Raw genomic sequence first — 17248 nt, forward strand, 5'->3', positions numbered from 1 at the left:
CGAGCTGAGGTTCCTGAGGGGCCAGCACAGATCCACCAGCTCCCTCCGGCCTTAGCAGCACTGGAGGGTGAGCACTAATTCCAAGAGGGGTTCTCTGGTTTGCAGGAATCTGAGGCGGATCCGTAAGTGTCAGCGTGGTCGGGAGCAGCAGGAGAAGGAAGGGAAGGAGGGAAACAGTAAGAAGTCCATGGAGAACGTGGAGAGCTTGGACAAGCTGGAGTGTAAATTCAAACTGAACTCCTATAAGATGGTGTACGTGATCAAATCGGAGGATTACATGTACAGGAGGACCGCTCTGCTGCGAGCTCAGCAGGTAGGAGGGAGCGGAAGAACTGTGGCGGGCAGCTGGTGTTTCCCGGTACCCCTTGCTCCCAAAGTCAGGTGGGGAGAGTCAGATGAAATGTCCTCGGGGTCCCAGTCGGAAACATTCAGCGATCCTTGTGCTGCCGGGAGGACGGTGTGCTATTACGTCCTCCCGAGACACTGAAGATCTTCTGAACGTTCCTAAGATGTAATCTTTTCTTCTGCCTTTTGCTCTCACCATCCTCCCACCTCTCCTCCCTTTTCTCCAGAGAGTTTTGTTACAGTAGGGCAGTGGTTTCGACTGTTAGCTCTCAAATTTCTTCCAGGAGGTGTTTCCCCTGGGCAGCGGTCCCCCTGCTTTAGGGAAGACCCGTCCTCTGCGTGCTATCGTGGTGACTTCCGAGAGCGCGTGCTCTTCCAGGGCTTCCCCAGAGAGGAATCGATCAGGGTGCAGAGCATCAAACGCTTTCTGCCCCAGTGTATCCCCCTGGGCACCATCCCTCGGCGTTTCCTGTCCCCACAGTCACTGGGAGCGGGAGTCCTCAGGTCGCTCCGCACGGCAGAGCCCCGCAAACACGCGGCAGCAGCTCCACGACGCTGCTTTTGTGGCAAGGATGGGCGCAGGGAGGTCCCGGCTGCAGGAAATCCCCAGGGGTGCCCTTCCAGGACTTCGAAGTCCTGGTCCCAAGGAAGGATTTGGGTGGAGAAAAGTGATTTGGTGCTCAGAATTCCCTGACACTTTTCTCGTCCCGTGGGAATATTCCTGCCCAAAGGAGAAAAATGGGGAGCTTCAGCAGCAAGCTCCAGTTCCAGTATGGCTATTTAGTCTTGGAGTTTAAAGACTATGGAAAACAAAATGTTAAGCAGAATCCCATTGCTTAGAATGTCAAAGAAAGCGAAAAATGCCAGATCCCGGCAAAAGTTGCTGGCTTAAGCAGCCAGAAGCAGAGGTACCTGAGAGGCTCTGTCAGCAGTAGTCTCTTCTGTAGCCGCGGAGGTTTGTTTTCAGTTTACTGATTTGTTTTTCTGAGCGAACTACTGACCACTGAGAAAATTCACTAGGAGATGAGGGAGTGGGAGAGGTGTGCACTGCTTCCTGCCCGGTAAATCGTCCCTCCACAGCTCAGTTTGTCATTTCTTTAGACTTAAAAAACAGCTACTCTCACCCACTTCTTGCTGATGTAATACAAGTAATGGTTTTATTTAATTAGTTGTAATTCTGGTAAACTTGGATCCACATCAGATGAGAGTTCTGTTTCAGTAGTGAGTCTTTGAAATACCACTATTGAGGATTTTTATCTATCCAATTCAATTTGCCCAAAGTTTGAAAAGTTCTCTCAAACAAGATGCGATGTGCCATCACAGAGAATCCCAACGTGAGTCAGATTAATGAACTTTTAAGAATATGACATGAAGCAAAGCCTCCCAGAAGACTGCTGCAGGAGCCGTAGAAGCTGCATGTTAGCTGCAAACTTGTTGGTAATGGTTAACGCTCAGAGAGGGGCAGTCCTTTGGGAGGAGAAGGAAAATAATAAAATACATTGGTTTTAATCTTGAGGGTTGAATTATATTTACTGGTTTAAATAACGATTGTAGTCACGGTTTTTAAGCCATGGTTTTAAACCATCTGTCCTGGATTTGACATTCCCTAAACAGATGCTCTGACTCAACAACACGCGCACTTCTTCCTATCGTGCTGCTTTTGTAAAGCCAGCGCTTCTCAACTGTTCTTCATTTTCCGTAGCAATCGTGTTGCCAGCACGTACGATGCCTGTTGAGCTGGCCCCGTGCGTGCAGGGCTCTGCTTATCCCAGCCTCTGCTTGTGTGCTCGCTGCTGGGGGGGCGACGGGGGCAGCATCTTCCTCTTCCCCTGCCATTGGCAAGGGTCAGCGCCTGCGTTCCCCACTGCCTCGGGCGCTGCGCCCCGCGGTTGTGTTGACGCGCAGCCTGGTTCCTCTGCCGAGAGCTGCGTCGCGCTGCAGCTCGAGGGCCGGAGCCACCTCCTCGTAACACCTCTTCTGTTTCTGCAGTCCCACGAACGAGTGAGCAAGCGGCTGCACCAGCGGTTCCAGGCCTGGGTGGACAAATGGACCAAGGAGCACGTCACCCGCGAGATGGCAGCCGAGACGAGCAAGTGGCTCATGGGCGAAGGGTTGGAGGGCTTGGTGCCCTGCACCACCTCCTGTGACACAGAGACCCTGCACTTTGTGAGCATTAACAAGTACCGTGTCAAATACGGCACGATATTCAAGACACCGTAAACGCCCTGGGCCAGGGAAGCTCCCGGGAGATGTGTGTGTGTGCGTGCGCATCAAGGAAACGAGGAAGATGCCTTTCTCCCCTCACTGTGTATCTCCGTAACATGGCCACTTGACTAGTGCGTGGCTGGTACAAGCTGTCACCAGCGGGATTTCTCCGTAGGAACGTGGCTCTCCACCAGCGCCTGCTGGGACCCCTGGCCGCCGGCCCCTTGACTTCAGCATGCGCCCCGGAGGGACGGACCCTCCTCTGAGCTGAGCGGTCCCAGAGAGACACAACGAGCTCGTACGCACCAGCAGTGTTGGGGCTTAACTCCCCGGCGGCCTGAGCGGCGAGGGAAGAGAACTGGAGGAGGCTCTCCACCACCCCGATGCCTCGGTGGTCTTCAGATTTCCTTGCCTGGATGTGTCCCGAAGCCCAGAGGTGCCTGTCGCGGACTGGATTCTCCTCTGCCACGCTGCGGCAAGCAGGCTGGGCTCCCGCGTGGGGTCCCGGGCACTCCGGCCTCACGGAGCAGCCCCTCGGTCCCTCTCACTTGGCTCTCCTCCCTCCCATGCTGGACTCAACCAGTGCAGATCGGTCTGTCCTTTCTAGTGCCAGTGGAACTGTTTTTTGTACCTGCTTGTTTACTAGTCTCTCCTAGTGCCATGCACCAGCTTTTCACACACATGTACGTACACACACACAACAGAGAACAACACAATTTTAACATGTTCCCCTCCTTTTTTGTAAATAAATGTACAAATTGTCAATTTTTGTTTTTTTTTCTTTTTTTTTTTTTTTATTAAAGGAAGTATGCTTGATGTGCTAGCATAACTGTACTAGCTTCTTGTGTACCATAGTACCAGGTGGCTTGAGAATTAGTACCGACAGACAGACCTACGAAGACATTTATTACACTTTTTACCAAAGGGAGTTATCATTGTAGTGCTTTTGTGTGGAAACTTTTTTCTCCTTTTTTTGTAAATAAAAACAATGTCTTTGTTCTTACTGGAGGAAGACGCTCGCTCACCCACAGCCCTGTCCCTGGTCTGAAAGGCACCGTGCAGCGTGCGCTTGTTGGGGTGGGGAAGAGGGGGCACGTCCAACCGTTTTGCGATCGGCTCCACAATCCGAGAGGAAGAAGCAGAAGCAGCGCGTGTGTTTTGCGGTTAATACAGCCAAGGTATGAGCAGTCTGTTGAGATATATAAATATACATTATATAACTTTTAGTTTTTTTATTTATTTTTTTTCTGCTGGTGGATAATTTTTATCCACTTAGTCTTCCAGCTCCAAGGACCTTTGATTTTGGGAAGTGTTGCTGAGCTACTTAGCTGGGGTTGATTGTGCTCATGTATTTTTCCCTCTCAGTATTGAAGAAAACATCTTAAGTACCAAACCAGTATTTGACAGAGCTGCTCTGTGTGTGCGTTTGTGTGCGCGTGCAAGAGAAGGCAGAGGGGTGGAATGGGTGTCGGTGCATTTCACTAGTGAAAGCCACGTGTGGGATATATATATTTTTTTAAGTATAGAAGTTTAGCAGATACTTAAACACGGGGAAAGACTCTGCTTTTAAAATGAAGTTGGCATGGGCTTTGTAAGCCACACCAGCCAACTGCACTATCTGTCCACCTCACAGGAGGCAGTTTTCCTTGCACGAACCAGGCTCTGAGCACACCAAGTTTGTCCCTGGTGTTTTGGAGCGGGGTTTTGCTGCTGCATTAACCTGTCAGGGGTTTTGGAGCTGGCGGGCAGAGCTGGGGCAGCGGCTGCGTGCCGAGAGGGGGGCAGGCCTGGGGGGGACCCGTCGTGGCGGCAGAGCAGAGGGGTCTGTGCAGGGCCCCGAGGGGTTGAACTCAGGTGCAGGCACTGTGCAGAAGGCAGATCTGGCTGTGGGGGCGAGCGGGAGCCTCCTGCAGAGAGGGAAAAAGGGGGAAAAAGAGAGGGAAGAGCCCAGAAGGGAAGAGCTCAGTGGGGAAGAGCCCAGGGGGACCACGCAGCGTTTGCTAGCAATAAATTACCTGCCTTGTTCCCTTCTAAAGTACTTGGTTTTGCATCCTACACACTTATCCCCCCCCCGTGTGTGCTCCAGGGGGTCTGGAGGCGAGCACGGGGGTGCTGAGGCCTTTTCCTTCCCCAGCTGTAAAATGGGCGCAGCGCCGGGGGTGCCCCAGCAGCCTGCTCCTGCACGGTTTCAGCACTGGTGGGAAGGCCCCCAGCCTGTACCATAACTGAAAAAAAAAAAAAGGTTTTATTTTATTTTTATTTAGCGTTACTTTTTATGTAGCGTTACTGCTTGCGTTTGTGTGATTCCCCTACAACTCCTGTGAGCGTGGCCGTGGCGCGGCCTGCCCGTTAAAACATCAGGGCTCAGCCATGCCTACGGCCCCTTCTTCCTTCAGCGGGGACCCCCGGGGGCCTGGAGGCGAGGCTCGGGGCCTCGCCGCCCCCTCCCGGTTAATTACAGCCGGTTAATTGCTTAATTACACCGGCGGGGGGGGGGGGGAGGAGGGGGCTGCGCGGCGGGCGCATGCGCAGTGGCGGCGCGGCCCCCGGCATGGCGGCGGGCGCCATGTTGAAGCACCGGCGGACGGCGCTGGAGCGCGTGGAGAAGTTCGTGTCCGCCGCGTACTTCACCGACTGCAACCTGCGGGGCAGGTGGGCGCCGGCCGGGGCTCCCCGGGGCGCCGCCGCCGCGCTGGGCCCCGCGGGGGGCCGAGGGGAGAGGCCGCGGCCTGCTCTGCGCCCCCCCCCCCCCCCTTCCCCTCGCGTTCCCCCTCGGGCGCCTGAGGGGAGCTGGGGCGGCCCCGGGCTGAGGGGGGCCGGGGGCGGCGCGGGGCGCGGGGCGCTCGCCCGGTCCCCGCCGGGCCGTCCCTGCAGCCGCGCCCCGTCCGTGTCTCCCCGCAGGCTGTACGGCGCCAGCCGCCCGCCCGCCGCGCTCTCCTGCTTCCAGAGCCCGCTGCGCGTCCCCTACGGCGAGGCCGTGGGGCGGCGGTTCGGGCCGGCCGCCGTCGGGGACTCCTTCGGGCCCGCGTGAGTACCGGGGGGCCGTGCCCTGCCCGCTGCCTGCTTCGGGGCTGCCCGGGAGCCTCGGCAGCGGCTGGCGGGGTGACGGGCGGCGGTGCCGCTGTTTGTAACGGCGGGCACGGCCTGCCCAGGGACTAGGAGCGGCGATGGGAAGGCCGCAGGTCCGCGCGTATGGACGGGCTGCCCCGGCTCAGGCGCTGCGCGAGGCCCGGCACCCTGCGGTGTCGCTGCCTGCCGGAGTGCCGCGCGGGAGGGCGGGCGGCAGCGCCGGGAAGCGCCGCGGTTGCGTCTGCCGGCCGGGAAGGGAGCTTCGCCCCGCGCGGCGCGGCGCTCAGCAGGCTGCTAGGTGCCCAGCCCTTAGCGGTGCCTGGCGGCGAGCACCACGAGGTGGAAGCTTTGCTGGGTTAGACCTGGTCAGGCTGGGAAGGGGAAGTGCAGCGGAATGGCACAGGACCATGCAGGTGCTCTGTGCTGCTTAAACCGAAGGTGGCTAAACGTGGGGCCGCGCAGCTTCATTACACTGACACGCCACGCTGGTGCGGTGTCCCGCTGTGCTTCTTCCAAGGAGGCCCTGAGGACGAGCGGCTTCCCTCGGGGAAGGTCCCAGCTGCGCGGTGAGGTCGCTGCGTGCTCTCTTCCAGGTGGGAGACCTGCTGGTTTAAGGTGGAGCTGAGCATCCCCCCGGCGTGGGCAGGGCGGGAAGTGCACTTTGTTTGGGAGAGCGATGGGGAAGGCATGGTGTGGCGAGATGGCCAGCCTGTACAGGTAAGGAGGTGCAGATCAGGGGCGTGCAGAGCAGTTACTTCCCTCACCCCTCTCTAATGGGATAGCAGAAACCCCCTCCTGTTTGTTATGGAGTAATGCCTGCAGGTGTCGTGGCAGGGAAATAACACGTGGACAAGAACAGCTGGAGGCCTGGACAGTGTGATCGTGAGGGAAAACATAAAGAGGATGTGTAGTTGTAGGGTTGTTCAGCCTCAAGAGGTAAGCTGTGTAAAATAGGTAAATAGCAAATAGGTGAGAAGCTGCCGTGCAGGGAGGGGCAGTGTTTGCGTAGGAGCTAGTACGGGGCATGGGAGAGAGGGTGACGCTCGTGGTTTACCTGCTGTGCTTTGTGGTGGGCCACAAAGGGTCTGGGAGCTATTTCTGAAGTTCAGTCCCAAAAGTCAAGCCTGCTGCTGTGTTTGAGTGTTTCCCAGGGGTTGACTCCTTGACAGGAGTTAAAATTCTGGTCTGCAAAGTAGTCCCAGGTGGAAATCCCTTGTTTAGGCATTATCAGATGTCTTGCAAGACAGGTAGGCAAGCTCCGGGCCTGCGATGTACATCCCCAGTGCCAACAAGAATAACAGGTCAGACTCTTGTCAGGACTAGCACAGGTCAGCTTTGGCCCTGCAGTTCCCGTGCCGGTTGTTCTGGTGGGAAGCAGGGCCCTGCAGAACACGGGACCAGACCCCGGCCATCCCGCTGCTCTGTCAGGCCCGCCGTCGTGGACTTGGGGGTTAAGCGCGCTGCCTTTCCCTGCAGGGCTTGACTAAGGAAGGTGAGAAGACCAGCTACATCCTGACAAGCTGCCTGAAGGAGTCGGAACCCCACAGGTGAGCGGCCAGCATGGCTGAACCCGCTTCTGCTGGGGGATCTTGGACTTCCTTCAAGCCACGAGACCCCCAGACCTGCGTCGGGGCGTCCAGTGGGTCTGCCAGGAGTTGGGGTCGGGCTGGTCCTGCTGTGGGGTGGGAACGGGCTTCCCCAGCTGTGTGCTCGTGGCCTGCGCCCTGATGGCTTTGTCCCCGTCTCCGCAGCGTGACGCTGTACGTGGAGCTGGCCTGCAACGGCCTCTTCGGGGCTGGCAAGGGCACCATGATTGCCCCCCCGGACCCCGACAGGAGGTTCACTGTGAGCAAGGCTGAGCTCGTCGTCTTCAACAGGGATGTCTATGAGCTGCTGGTGGATCTGGAAATACTGCTGGACATGGCCCGGGTCTGTGCACCCGTTCTGTCATCCTTCCCACCTCCTACAACTCCTTCATTTTATCCCCTGCTGCTGTTCCAAGGCTTGTCCTCCCACCAGGAGGCTCTGGAGGAAGGAACAAGTATTTGCTCCTGCCGCTTTAGCATAATTGACATTGTCTAGAGCAGGAGAAAACCAAATGGGGAGAAGCCATAGGTGGTTGTTTCATCCATCTCCTGCTCCAAAACAGGATCTGTTTGACCAGAGCACTCTGTAATCGGTGGACGTGTTACCTGGGTTTAGAAGGACACGTGCACAGACATCGGGCTGTGTCTGTGAAGCAGGGCCGTGGTGTTTGCCTGGCACTGCTGGCAGCGTCAGGTGCTGGAAGGAGGCGGGAGGTTCTCCCCGGGGCGAGCGTGGGTGCAGAAAGCTGTCCTGAGCTCAGGGTCAAGCTGTCCTCCTCCCAACCCCAGCTCCTCGGGGAGGAAAACCAGCGGAGCTTCCAGGCGCTGTACGCTGCCAACCAGATGGTGAACGTGTGCGACGTTACCGACCCCGCCACCTTCCCCGCTGCCCGCGACCTGGCGGCCGCCATCTTCAGCCAGAGGAACGGCGAGAGCCAGCACAGCATCCACGCCATGGGGCACTGCCACATCGACTCCGGTGAGAGCAGCACGGCGTGCCCTCTGCTGGCTGCCCCCGAGCTCCAGGCAGCAAACCCGGAGGGAGGGGAGGGGAGGGAAGGGAAGGGAAGGGAAGGGAAGGGAAGGGAAGGGAAGGGAAGGGGCTCTGCACTGCCACGCAGCCGGTCAGATTGGGCACGCGGCTGGCTTGCTGTGCCCCCTGCCGCTGAGGGACAGAGTACAGACCACGCTCTACTCCCTGTCGGACTTCAGCCTTCAGTTTTCAGTCCCTGGAGGGGGCTTCGGTCTCAGCATTTTCCGCGCCTGATCCTTGAAGGGCAGCGCAGCCCTGTTCCCAGAGGAGCCTGCTTCCCCCCGGTAGGTGGGTATTTGTGCCGAGCGATGACCGCGCTGGGGCCGTGTCTCTGTCCCCGCAGCCTGGCTGTGGCCATACGAGGAGACCATCCGCAAATGTGCTCGGAGCTGGGTGACGGTTATCCGCCTGATGGAGAGCAACCCCGAGCTCACCTTCGTGTGCTCCCAGGTGAGTCCTCTCCCTCCGAAACGTTTGGGTCAGGAAGGGGGTTTGCTCTGGGCAGCGTTGGGGGTCGTTGCCAAGCTCTCTGAGGAGCTTTTCTTCTGCTTGCGGCGTGCTGCTTCTGCGGTGTGACTCCAGAGGAGAGGCGAGGTGACCGGCAGCATCCCGTGCGGAGGCGTGGTGGGAGCCAAGACTGTCCTCTGTGCTCTGGCAGGCGCAGCAGTTCGAGTGGGTGCGCAGCTGGTACCCGGGGCTCTACGCCCAGATTCAGGACTACGTGGCGAAGGGGCGGTTCGTTCCTGTCGGCGGCACCTGGGTGGAAATGGTGAGAAGCGTGGGGAGCCTGGCTCGCTGCCCCCTTCCCGTGCCATCCCGCTGGGGCCGGGCGCTGGGACGGGGCGCAGCAGGGCCTTTGCTGCCCCTGTCTGATCGGTCGTGAGCCACCGTGCGTGGTGTCTGGCCTTGTAAAAACGCCGTCCCTCTCCTGAATCGCCTCGTTACCTGAGAAAGGAGCCTTGGTATGTGCTGGCCAAGCTCTGTTCTTCCCTTCGCCATCCTCAAGATGTCGAAGCTCCGTGTAACTGCTCTCTGAGCTGCTCAGAGGGCACGGCTCCTCGCTGCGCGGGCAGAGGGGATGTAGCAGAGCCTTGCTGCACCCGGAAGCCCTCAGGGCTGCTGCCCAGCCCCCGCGTTGCACTGCCTCGGGTTGTCTCCCTTTTGCAGCGCCGAGCCGGGTCCGGATCCTCCCCAGGCAGGGCGGCAGCGGGTGGGAAGGGGGGCGCACCCAGGAGCCCTCGCCCCGAGCCTGGCTCGGTACACGTGGTGTGCTTTGCCCCCAGGACGGGAACCTGCCCAGCGGGGAGGCCATGGTGCGGCAGTTCCTCCAGGGCCAGCGGTTCTTCCGGGAGCAGTTTGGCCGGATCTGCTCGGAGGTACTCGCTCTTCTCCTGCACGCCTTCCTCGCACGCTGTCTCCTTCCACCTCTTGCTGTGCTCGGCGGTTTCTCTACGGTTTGCCTTCCCGAGAGCACCTTTGGGTGCCTCACATAGGTCTGCTTTTGGCAGCTAAAGTTGTGATGAGTGAATAGTCCCCAGCGCGTCCTGCTGCGTAGCACGGGGTTAGGACTCGGTGTCCCGTGTGCAAGAAGGGCTTGGGGCCTTACCGCCAGGACACCCCGACCAAGCTCAGGCTGTGGTGTGTGTGACTCACATGTTTCTTTCCCTCTGCTCCCAGTTCTGGCTCCCGGACACGTTTGGGTACTCGGCCCAGCTGCCCCAGCTGATGCGTGGCTGTGGGATCGGGCGGTTCCTCACGCAGAAGCTCAGCTGGAACCTGGTGAACGCCTTCCCGGTGAGCTGTGCCGGAGTCCGTCCGCAGGCTTGACCCCTTTCTTCCACGGCCAGTCATTAGCTCAGCTGATGCAGGCTTTTCTCCCAAAAGCTCGAAGCTGTGACCAGTTTATGATGGTAGCAGTGTCCTGCCGGGCTTTAGGGGAGGGGGGGGACACAGTGATCCCAGCTTGGCTGCCAGTAACTGCTGCCTCCAGGTGTTCTTTTGCTCCTAACAAACCCCCGGACAGGAAGCTGTGACCTGTCTGCGTGGGCTTCTAGTGCACGAGTTCTGCGTTGGCGGGGTTGAAACATGCTCTGTGTACACACGTTCGTGGGGGAGATCGGTTTGGGAGCCTTGAGACGCTGTGCGAGGGGCTAGTTAGTGGCTTGCTGGCACTGGCATGAACACAGATTTCTTTTTGGGAACTCCGGGGGATGACGGGTTGTGTTTTCACGTTGTGGTACAGGGAGGCCGTCAGAGACACCGTGCTTTTCTTTGTTTCCCCTGCAGCATCACACCTTTTTCTGGGAAGGCATCGATGGTTCCCGAGTCCTGACCCACTTCCCCCCTGGTGACTCCTATGGGATGCTTGGGCGAGTGGAGGAGGTGAGCGGGGTTGCCAAGCCTGCATGCGAAGTGCAGTGCCAGCCTCAGGGCACAAGGTGTGAGGCTCGTGGGGGAGGGCACTGCCTGGGAAGGGAGTGGGATTGCTGGACAAAGGATTTTAGGGTGCCTGGCAGTCAGCTGCCTGCCTCTGAGGCGTGTCCGTGCCCAATTCCTGTGGTTTGGGGTCAAGAGGGCCGAGGCCGGACTTTGCACCCCAAAGGCTGGCCCAGCTCTCTTGCGTGGAGCCATGGGAGCTGGGGCTGGGTACCAGGGGAGTGCAGCTGTGCGAAATTCCTTCTAGATGCTGAAAACAGTGAAGAACAACAAGGACAAAGGACGCGTGAACCACAGCGCTGTGCTCTTCGGCTTCGGAGACGGAGGAGGGGGCCCCACGCAGAAGATGCTGGACAGGATGAAGAGGATGCGTGATACAGACGGGCTGCCGAGGTAAGAAGAGAGCTCCCTTCCCCTCTTCTTGTGCCTGCACAGAGCTCTTGTCACAGCCTCCAGAGGGTCCCGCTGCTTCTACCAAAGCAGCTGTGTCCACAAAACGTGGCTCAAAGTTCTGCCAAGCCTGATTTGGGGAAAACTCATGCGGCAACAAGGCAGGGTATCAGCCAGCTGCTGCCCCTCAGCAGAACCCCTCACACTCCGCTGGCCCCGCCTGCAGTTTGCATTTCTGGGGGATTTCTGAGCTGAAGGTTTCCTTTGCTTCCACTGTGCTGTGGTGGTGCCATCTCTGTCTTCAGCCAGCCACGAGCCATCCCTTTGAGATCTGCTGGGGCTTCTGAAGCCTCACTTCTGGGCCCGTCACCTTTTCTGGGGACGATACGCCACTTGCTGCTCGTGCACTTCCCTCCTGACCCGTCGCTGTTTGTACATCCCTCCCCCAGGGTTCAGATGTCCACTCCCGACCGGCTTTTCTCTGTCCTGGAGAAGGAGTCGTCGCAGCTGTGCACGTGGGTGGGCGAGCTCTTCCTCGAGCTGCACAACGGCACGTACACCACCCAGGCCCAGGTGACCGCGGCACGGGGCAGCAGGCTTCCCCCAGGGACGGAGGCTGTTCACAGTTCTCTTTGCCTCTCTGCAGGCGGTTCCCTTTAGGTACTGACTGTGGGAGCCACGTTGTAGCCGGGACTCCACAGGACAAATCTGACTGTTAGTCTTTAAGCAGCCATTTTTTCCAGGAGGGAGAAGGAAGCCAGGGCCCCCTTGGTCAGTAACTGCCTTGTGCTGCACTTCAGCGGGGCCCTGATAATTGCAGAGGTGGGGTGAAGAGGAGTAGGGAGGGAACAGATGGGAGGAGCCTGCCTGGCGTTAAGCTGGGCCCTGTGCTGGGAGTTGTAGGGCTGAAAGCCAGGGTGACCTGTGGAAAAAATCCCGCTGGTGCTGGCAGCTCAGGATACCTCCAAGTAACCAGCCTTCTGGCACGGAGCGGCGCTTTTTGCTGCTGGTGTTAGCGATCCACTCGGAGCTCCAGGCTTCCTAAGGATCTTCCTTCTCTTCTTGGTTGGCACTAGATAAAGAAGGGGAATCGGGAGTGCGAGCGAATACTCCACGACGTGGAAGTTCTCAGCGCCTTGGCTCTGGCGCAGGACAGCTCGTTCCAGTACCCTGCCAGCCAGCTGCAGCGCCTCTGGAGGTGGGGGCACACACGAGCACCGACTGCTGCACACACACTGCTCCCTCAGACACTGATCGGGGCTCCACCTGGAAAGTGTCACAGCGCCTTGCCTCTCCCGCTGGAATCCTCAAACCCTCGCTCCAAAGCCACCGGGAGCTCCAAACTCTTCCTGCTCTCCTGGCTGGAAACTTCATTTCCAACCTAGGCTTATCCTTGGCCAGTTATGGCTGGTCTGAGCTTGTGCAACAATATATCTGGTAGCCCCAGGGGATTAAAAAAAATAGTTCTTACTCCCCATGGCTGTGGTTTGCTAAGATGACAGCTGACAAGTCCTAACATAAAGGGATTTAAAGGGTACTAAGTAAAAAATCTTGTTCTCCCAATTACTTGCTAGTGGGGGCACAGGGAACAGTTATTAGGTTTGTCCGTCTTGCAAGCAGGGCTTGGTAAGCTCCAGCAAGTCTGCTGCTCCCCACAGAGCCTTTTCACGTCGTTCCTCTTTTCTGTCTTAGGTTACTGCTGCTCAACCAGTTCCACGATGTGCTGCCAGGCAGCTGTATCCAGCTCGTGGTTGAGGATGCCCTGCAATACTACGCGGGTGAGCAGGAGTTTGGGCTAGGAGGACACTTAAACCTCTTGGAGCACACTGCCTGTTGCCTGGTGCGGAGGTTTCAGTCTTGCACTGCCTGGCACTGTAGGTTGAAGCTGTGCAGGACAGTCACGTGTCAGTAATTGTGCTAATTCGGCTGGGGAATTACCAAAACGTGCTGAGTTCCCGAGTTTTTGCACGCTGTTTGCACGCCAGGAGAGACCCCAGCAAAGGTGGGAGCTGAAATCGGCTCCTCCCTGCCCACGGGCAGTTACAACAGCTTCCTTTATTACAGCTCAGCGATTTTCCAGCTGAACTGGCATAGCTCCTTGTAGCCTTGTAATAACAAAGTTAATAATTATAACTTTAATTGCTTAATAGATAATAGTAATTAATATTAAGAACAATTAGTAATTGTAGCTTGGAAGTAGCCAAAGTATGCGTACATTGCACAGGAGCACCAGATAGGAGAAACTACCTGCCTGGGCCAAATTCAGGCTTTTTTTTTAATGATTTTTTTTCCTTTTTTTCCCCTCAGAGATCCGCAGGGCTGGTGCTCGGCTGCAGGAGGAGGCTGTGCAGTCCTTATGTGGGGACCTGCTGCAGCCCGAGTCAGGGCATGCTGAGGGCACCCTCGTGCTGAACACTTTGCCCTGGGAACGGACCGAGGTGATCTCCAGGACTGGGCCAGCTGGAGCAGAGGTTTTAGGTTTGTCTAACTGAGGGGGAGCTTTTGTAGCAGAACCTCCTAAAGGGGCGTGGGTCTGAGGATGTTGAAGCGGAGCCTCTTTCCTTTCCAGCTCTGGTGACAGCCCCCAGCATGGGGTACGCGATACTGAGGGAGCCGTTGCCACCCCCGCAGCCTGTGACAGTGGTGAAGCAGGTGAGCACAGCTCCGCTGGCCCTCAGGGCGCTGTACCTGCGTCAGAGGCCGACTGGGGAGAAACCTAGGGAATCCAGCGTGCAGAAAGCCGGCACGTTAGACTTAGACCTGGGGACTTGGTGTGCAGCTCGCCCCATGGAGTCCTGGCTCTGTTTGTCCTCTCCCCCCAGGAGGATGGCTCCGTTACCATGGAGAACGGCGTGATTGCGGTCTGCCTGGACGCGATGGGCCGCCTGACTTCTCTTCGTCTGGCACACTCTGAGAGGTCTGTCTCTCACCTGGTGCCTGGAACCAGGCTCCTAGAACTTTCCTTGGGCCTTTTTCTCTCTGTAAACCCTTCACAACTGCCAGATTTGAAGTTGCTGTTTCTCTGTTCCAGGGAGGCAGTTGCAGGTGGCTGCTGTGCCAACCAGTTTGCTCTCTTTGATGACGTTCCCCTGTACTGGGATGCCTGGGACGTGATGGATTACCACCTGGAAACCAGGTAGAGGAGCAGGGCATGCAGCACTCAGATTCTGGCTTTGCTTTGAGTTTCTTGCCTCCCCGTCAGTCTTAGCTGTACCAAAACCTCAACAGCTCTCCTGTTTCTGGGCATTCACTCTGGAGAAGCGAGTGCCTGATTTGGGATCCTGGATCTTCCATGCGGGGACCAGCTCTGCCTTTACCCCTTTCTCTAGGAAGCCAGTGACAACGCTGCTGAAGCCTCTGGAAATCACCCTGGCAGGGGGCCTGCGGGGAAGTGCAAGCTTCTCTCTGCGGGTTGGGAAGAGCAGCACCTTAACCCAGGAGATTGTCCTGGATGCCGCGTGCCCGTACATCCGCTTCCTGACCCAGGTACAGCCAGCAGCTGCTGCGTTAGGGACGTGTGGTGCGCAGGCAGGGCCCTGGGAAGCTGAACCATGCTTCAGAATTATGTTTCCCCTCATTCCCTCCTCTGGAACTTCCTGTTGCCTGTCCTCCCCTTGCCTAGGTCCCCCGAGGGATGGAATGGAGTAGAGAGCATCGCTTTATCCACTTTCAGATTCCACTTCACCCATTTTCAGGCTTCAGGGTTGTTGTACGGTTCCGGGTCCTGGGCCAGCCCGGGTGGGAGCTGGCTGCCGTGCGTCGGGGACGGAGGAGTGTGGTGTGTGCCTGCCAGACCCCTCTGACGATGCCCTTCTGCTATTGCATTTAGGTCGAGTGGAAGGAATCCCACAAGTTCCTGAAGGTGGAGTTCCCTGTGCAGGTCCGCAGCACGAACGCCACCTACGAGATCCAGTTTGGGCACGTGCAGCGGCCAACGCACTGGAACACGTCGTGGGACTGGGCCCGATTCGAGGTGAGAGGAGAGGTTTTATCTGGTGCGAGGGTCGGGCTGCGCCCCCCGCGGGGGGCTGCTCTTCCTCCCAGGCAGTGGCTTTGTGCGACAGATACAGCCCTTGGTGCCTCCTGCAGGTGTGGGCTCACAAGTGGATGGATCTCTCCGAGCACGGCTTCGGGGTGGCAGTGCTGAATGACAGCAAGTACGGGGCGTCGGCACGCGGGAACGTCCTCAGCCTCTCGCTGTGAGTGGGGCAGGGGTGGTGGTGGAGCTGCAGCGGTCACTTCGACTTCTGAGGTGTCCGTTTCAAGTCAAGGCAGCGCCTGGTCCTGAATGATCATAGTAAGCAAAGAAATAGTTTGGGATTAGCCAAAGCGGCTGTCTTCTAAAACCTTTTGGCTGACTTAATTCAAATTGACTAAGAGAATGTAATTCCTTGTGCTCACAGATAATTTCATAGAGATCAGATCAGGTTTGCAGCAAGTAATTTTTCTGTTGCTGGCCAAAACACACCCCAGGAAGGGAGGCTTAAAGGAGGGGGAAGGAATGGTGATGTTACATATGCATGCAAAGCTCAGAGAAACTCTCTGTGTTTCAGTTTGAGCTGCAAGTTTCATGGGAAACCATGAAAACCATGGGAAACCAACCCTTCAGAGCTTGGTTTTAGTTTCTGGGACACCTTGTCCAGAGTCTGTTGCCAGAAATCAGCAGAAATCAGCTTCCACCTCTGGGCCTGGTCTCAGAGTAGCGCAGAGAGGGGGGAGGCAGCTGCCTTGGTGTGGTGCTGCGGGCTGCGTGGCAGAGGAACAGGACTGGGTTCACAGAGGGTGCTGCAGCCAGGCCCATCTCACCCCATCTCACCCGCCTCTTCCCTCAGGCTGAGAGCACCCAAGTCCCCCGACGCCACCGCCGATATCACGCAGCACCACTTCACCTACGCCGTGCTGCCTCACCGGGGTGAGTGGTGGCAGGGGGTGCCCCAGCGAGCCTCCGCGTGAGCGCAGGCTGTCCTGTCTGCGCGTGCAGAGAGGCTGACCCGAGGTTTTGGTGTTGCAGGTTCCTTCCAGGATGCGGGTGTGATCCGGTGTGCGTACAACCTGAATTTCCCCCTCCACGCGGTCCCGGCCAGCTGTGCCCAGTGCCCAGCCTGGAGCGCTTTTTCCGTGAGCTCACCTGCTGTTGTTCTGGAGACTGTCAAGCAGGCAAGGCCCCTGGGACGGAGCGGGGAGGCAGAGGGGACACTTTTTTTTACCCAAACTGGTTAAGCTGCGGTTGTTCAGCGTGGTCTGCCCTCTCCCTGCATCGGGATCCCCCTCAGCTGCGTGTCAGAGCAGCTCAGCCGTGACCGCCCGTGTCTGGCTGTGCACCGAGGTTCCCGTCCCCTTGGGCTGAGTCCCTTTCTGCGCTGTGTCCCCGAAGGCTGAGGACAGGCCCGACGCGGTGGTGGTGCGGCTGTACGAGGCGCACGGCAGCACAGCCGTCACCTGGCTGCGGAGCTCCCTCCCCGTTACGGAGGCAATGCTGTAAGTCCTGCTCGAGGGCTGGGCGCGGGCGGATCCTTGGCTTTAGCTTCACCAGCTGCCTTCTTCCCCAGCTGTGACCTCCTGGAGCAGCCGCTTGCCAAGGAGCCCCTGGCGCTGGAGCAGCAGGGCGTGAGGCTTTCCTTCACGCCCTTCCAGGTGCTCTCCATCCTCCTGGTTCTGAGGCAGTGAGGCCCTCAGTCCCATCTTCTTGTGCCACAGCAAGCTGGACCAAGGCTGGGAGCTCGCCTCACAGCCCAAGGCTGCTGGGAGCGCTCCTTCTCCTCCTGGGACTGAGCCTGGCCCCCCCCCTGCCCTCTCCCTGGGCGGGGGAGGAACAAGGACCGGGCGTTTTCACTGCCCCCAGGCCAGTGAGATGTCCCAAGAGCGGTTCCAGGGAAGAGCAGTCTTTCCCCCTTGCGGCCCCCACCCAGCTCAGGAAAAGAGTTGAGAACAACTCCATTTCTTCAGGAAGGAGTGAAGCTGCCCCCTGCCCATCCAGGGGCTGGGGAGCAGCAGCTTTCTGTGCTGACCCCCTGTCACAGCCTTTGTCCTTTCCAGACCAAAGCAGCACCAGCTGCAAGGTGGGAGCAAGTGCCAAACACTACAGTTCTTCTTCTCCACAAATAAGAGAATTATGTAAAATTATGTTACAGCCTCTTACCTTATTTCCAGGTGCCTTCCCTTCTCTTGTCGTGTCTCCTGCTGT

The 17248-nt window shown here is 58.0% G+C and overlaps 2 protein-coding genes across 4 annotated transcripts in view; both read left to right on the forward strand.

Annotated features, from left to right (window-relative positions):
• Nucleotides 1–3550, forward strand: part of SIN3A (SIN3 transcription regulator family member A) — a 30285-nt gene extending 26735 nt beyond the window's left edge. For both annotated transcript variants that reach the window (XM_080607742.1, XM_080607741.1), the window contains exons 20-21: nucleotides 106–313; nucleotides 2335–3550. In XM_080607742.1, coding sequence (XP_080463868.1) covers nucleotides 106–313; nucleotides 2335–2565 — 439 coding nt within the window. In that variant the 3' untranslated portion in view covers nucleotides 2566–3550. The remainder of the gene's footprint in view (nucleotides 1–105; nucleotides 314–2334) is intronic.
• A 1493-nt stretch (nucleotides 3551–5043) lies between these two features.
• MAN2C1 (mannosidase alpha class 2C member 1) lies at nucleotides 5044–17187 on the forward strand. 2 transcript variants are annotated; one of them, XM_080607743.1, is made up of 26 exons: nucleotides 5044–5202; nucleotides 5452–5577; nucleotides 6213–6336; nucleotides 7096–7166; nucleotides 7371–7548; nucleotides 7995–8184; nucleotides 8582–8688; nucleotides 8897–9007; nucleotides 9522–9614; nucleotides 9916–10032; nucleotides 10525–10620; nucleotides 10922–11067; nucleotides 11514–11637; nucleotides 12141–12262; nucleotides 12757–12842; nucleotides 13372–13542; nucleotides 13634–13716; nucleotides 13887–13981; nucleotides 14096–14200; nucleotides 14394–14550; nucleotides 14894–15037; nucleotides 15154–15263; nucleotides 15897–15976; nucleotides 16076–16221; nucleotides 16439–16542; nucleotides 16614–17187. In XM_080607743.1, the coding sequence occupies exons 1-26, from the start codon at nucleotides 5075–5077 to the stop codon at nucleotides 16729–16731; spliced, it is 3132 nt and encodes a 1043-aa protein (XP_080463869.1). In that variant the 5' UTR covers nucleotides 5044–5074; the 3' UTR covers nucleotides 16732–17187. The 2 variants fall into 2 exon arrangements, with proteins under 2 accessions (XP_080463869.1, XP_080463870.1); XM_080607744.1 differs by lacking the exon at nucleotides 5452–5577 and having other exon boundaries at nucleotides 5057–5202.
• Nucleotides 17188–17248: the final 61 nt, after the last annotated feature.

This window comes from Anser brachyrhynchus (assembly GCF_964034855.1).
Source record: "Anser brachyrhynchus genome assembly, chromosome: 11".
NCBI lineage: Eukaryota > Metazoa > Chordata > Aves > Anseriformes > Anatidae > Anser > Anser brachyrhynchus.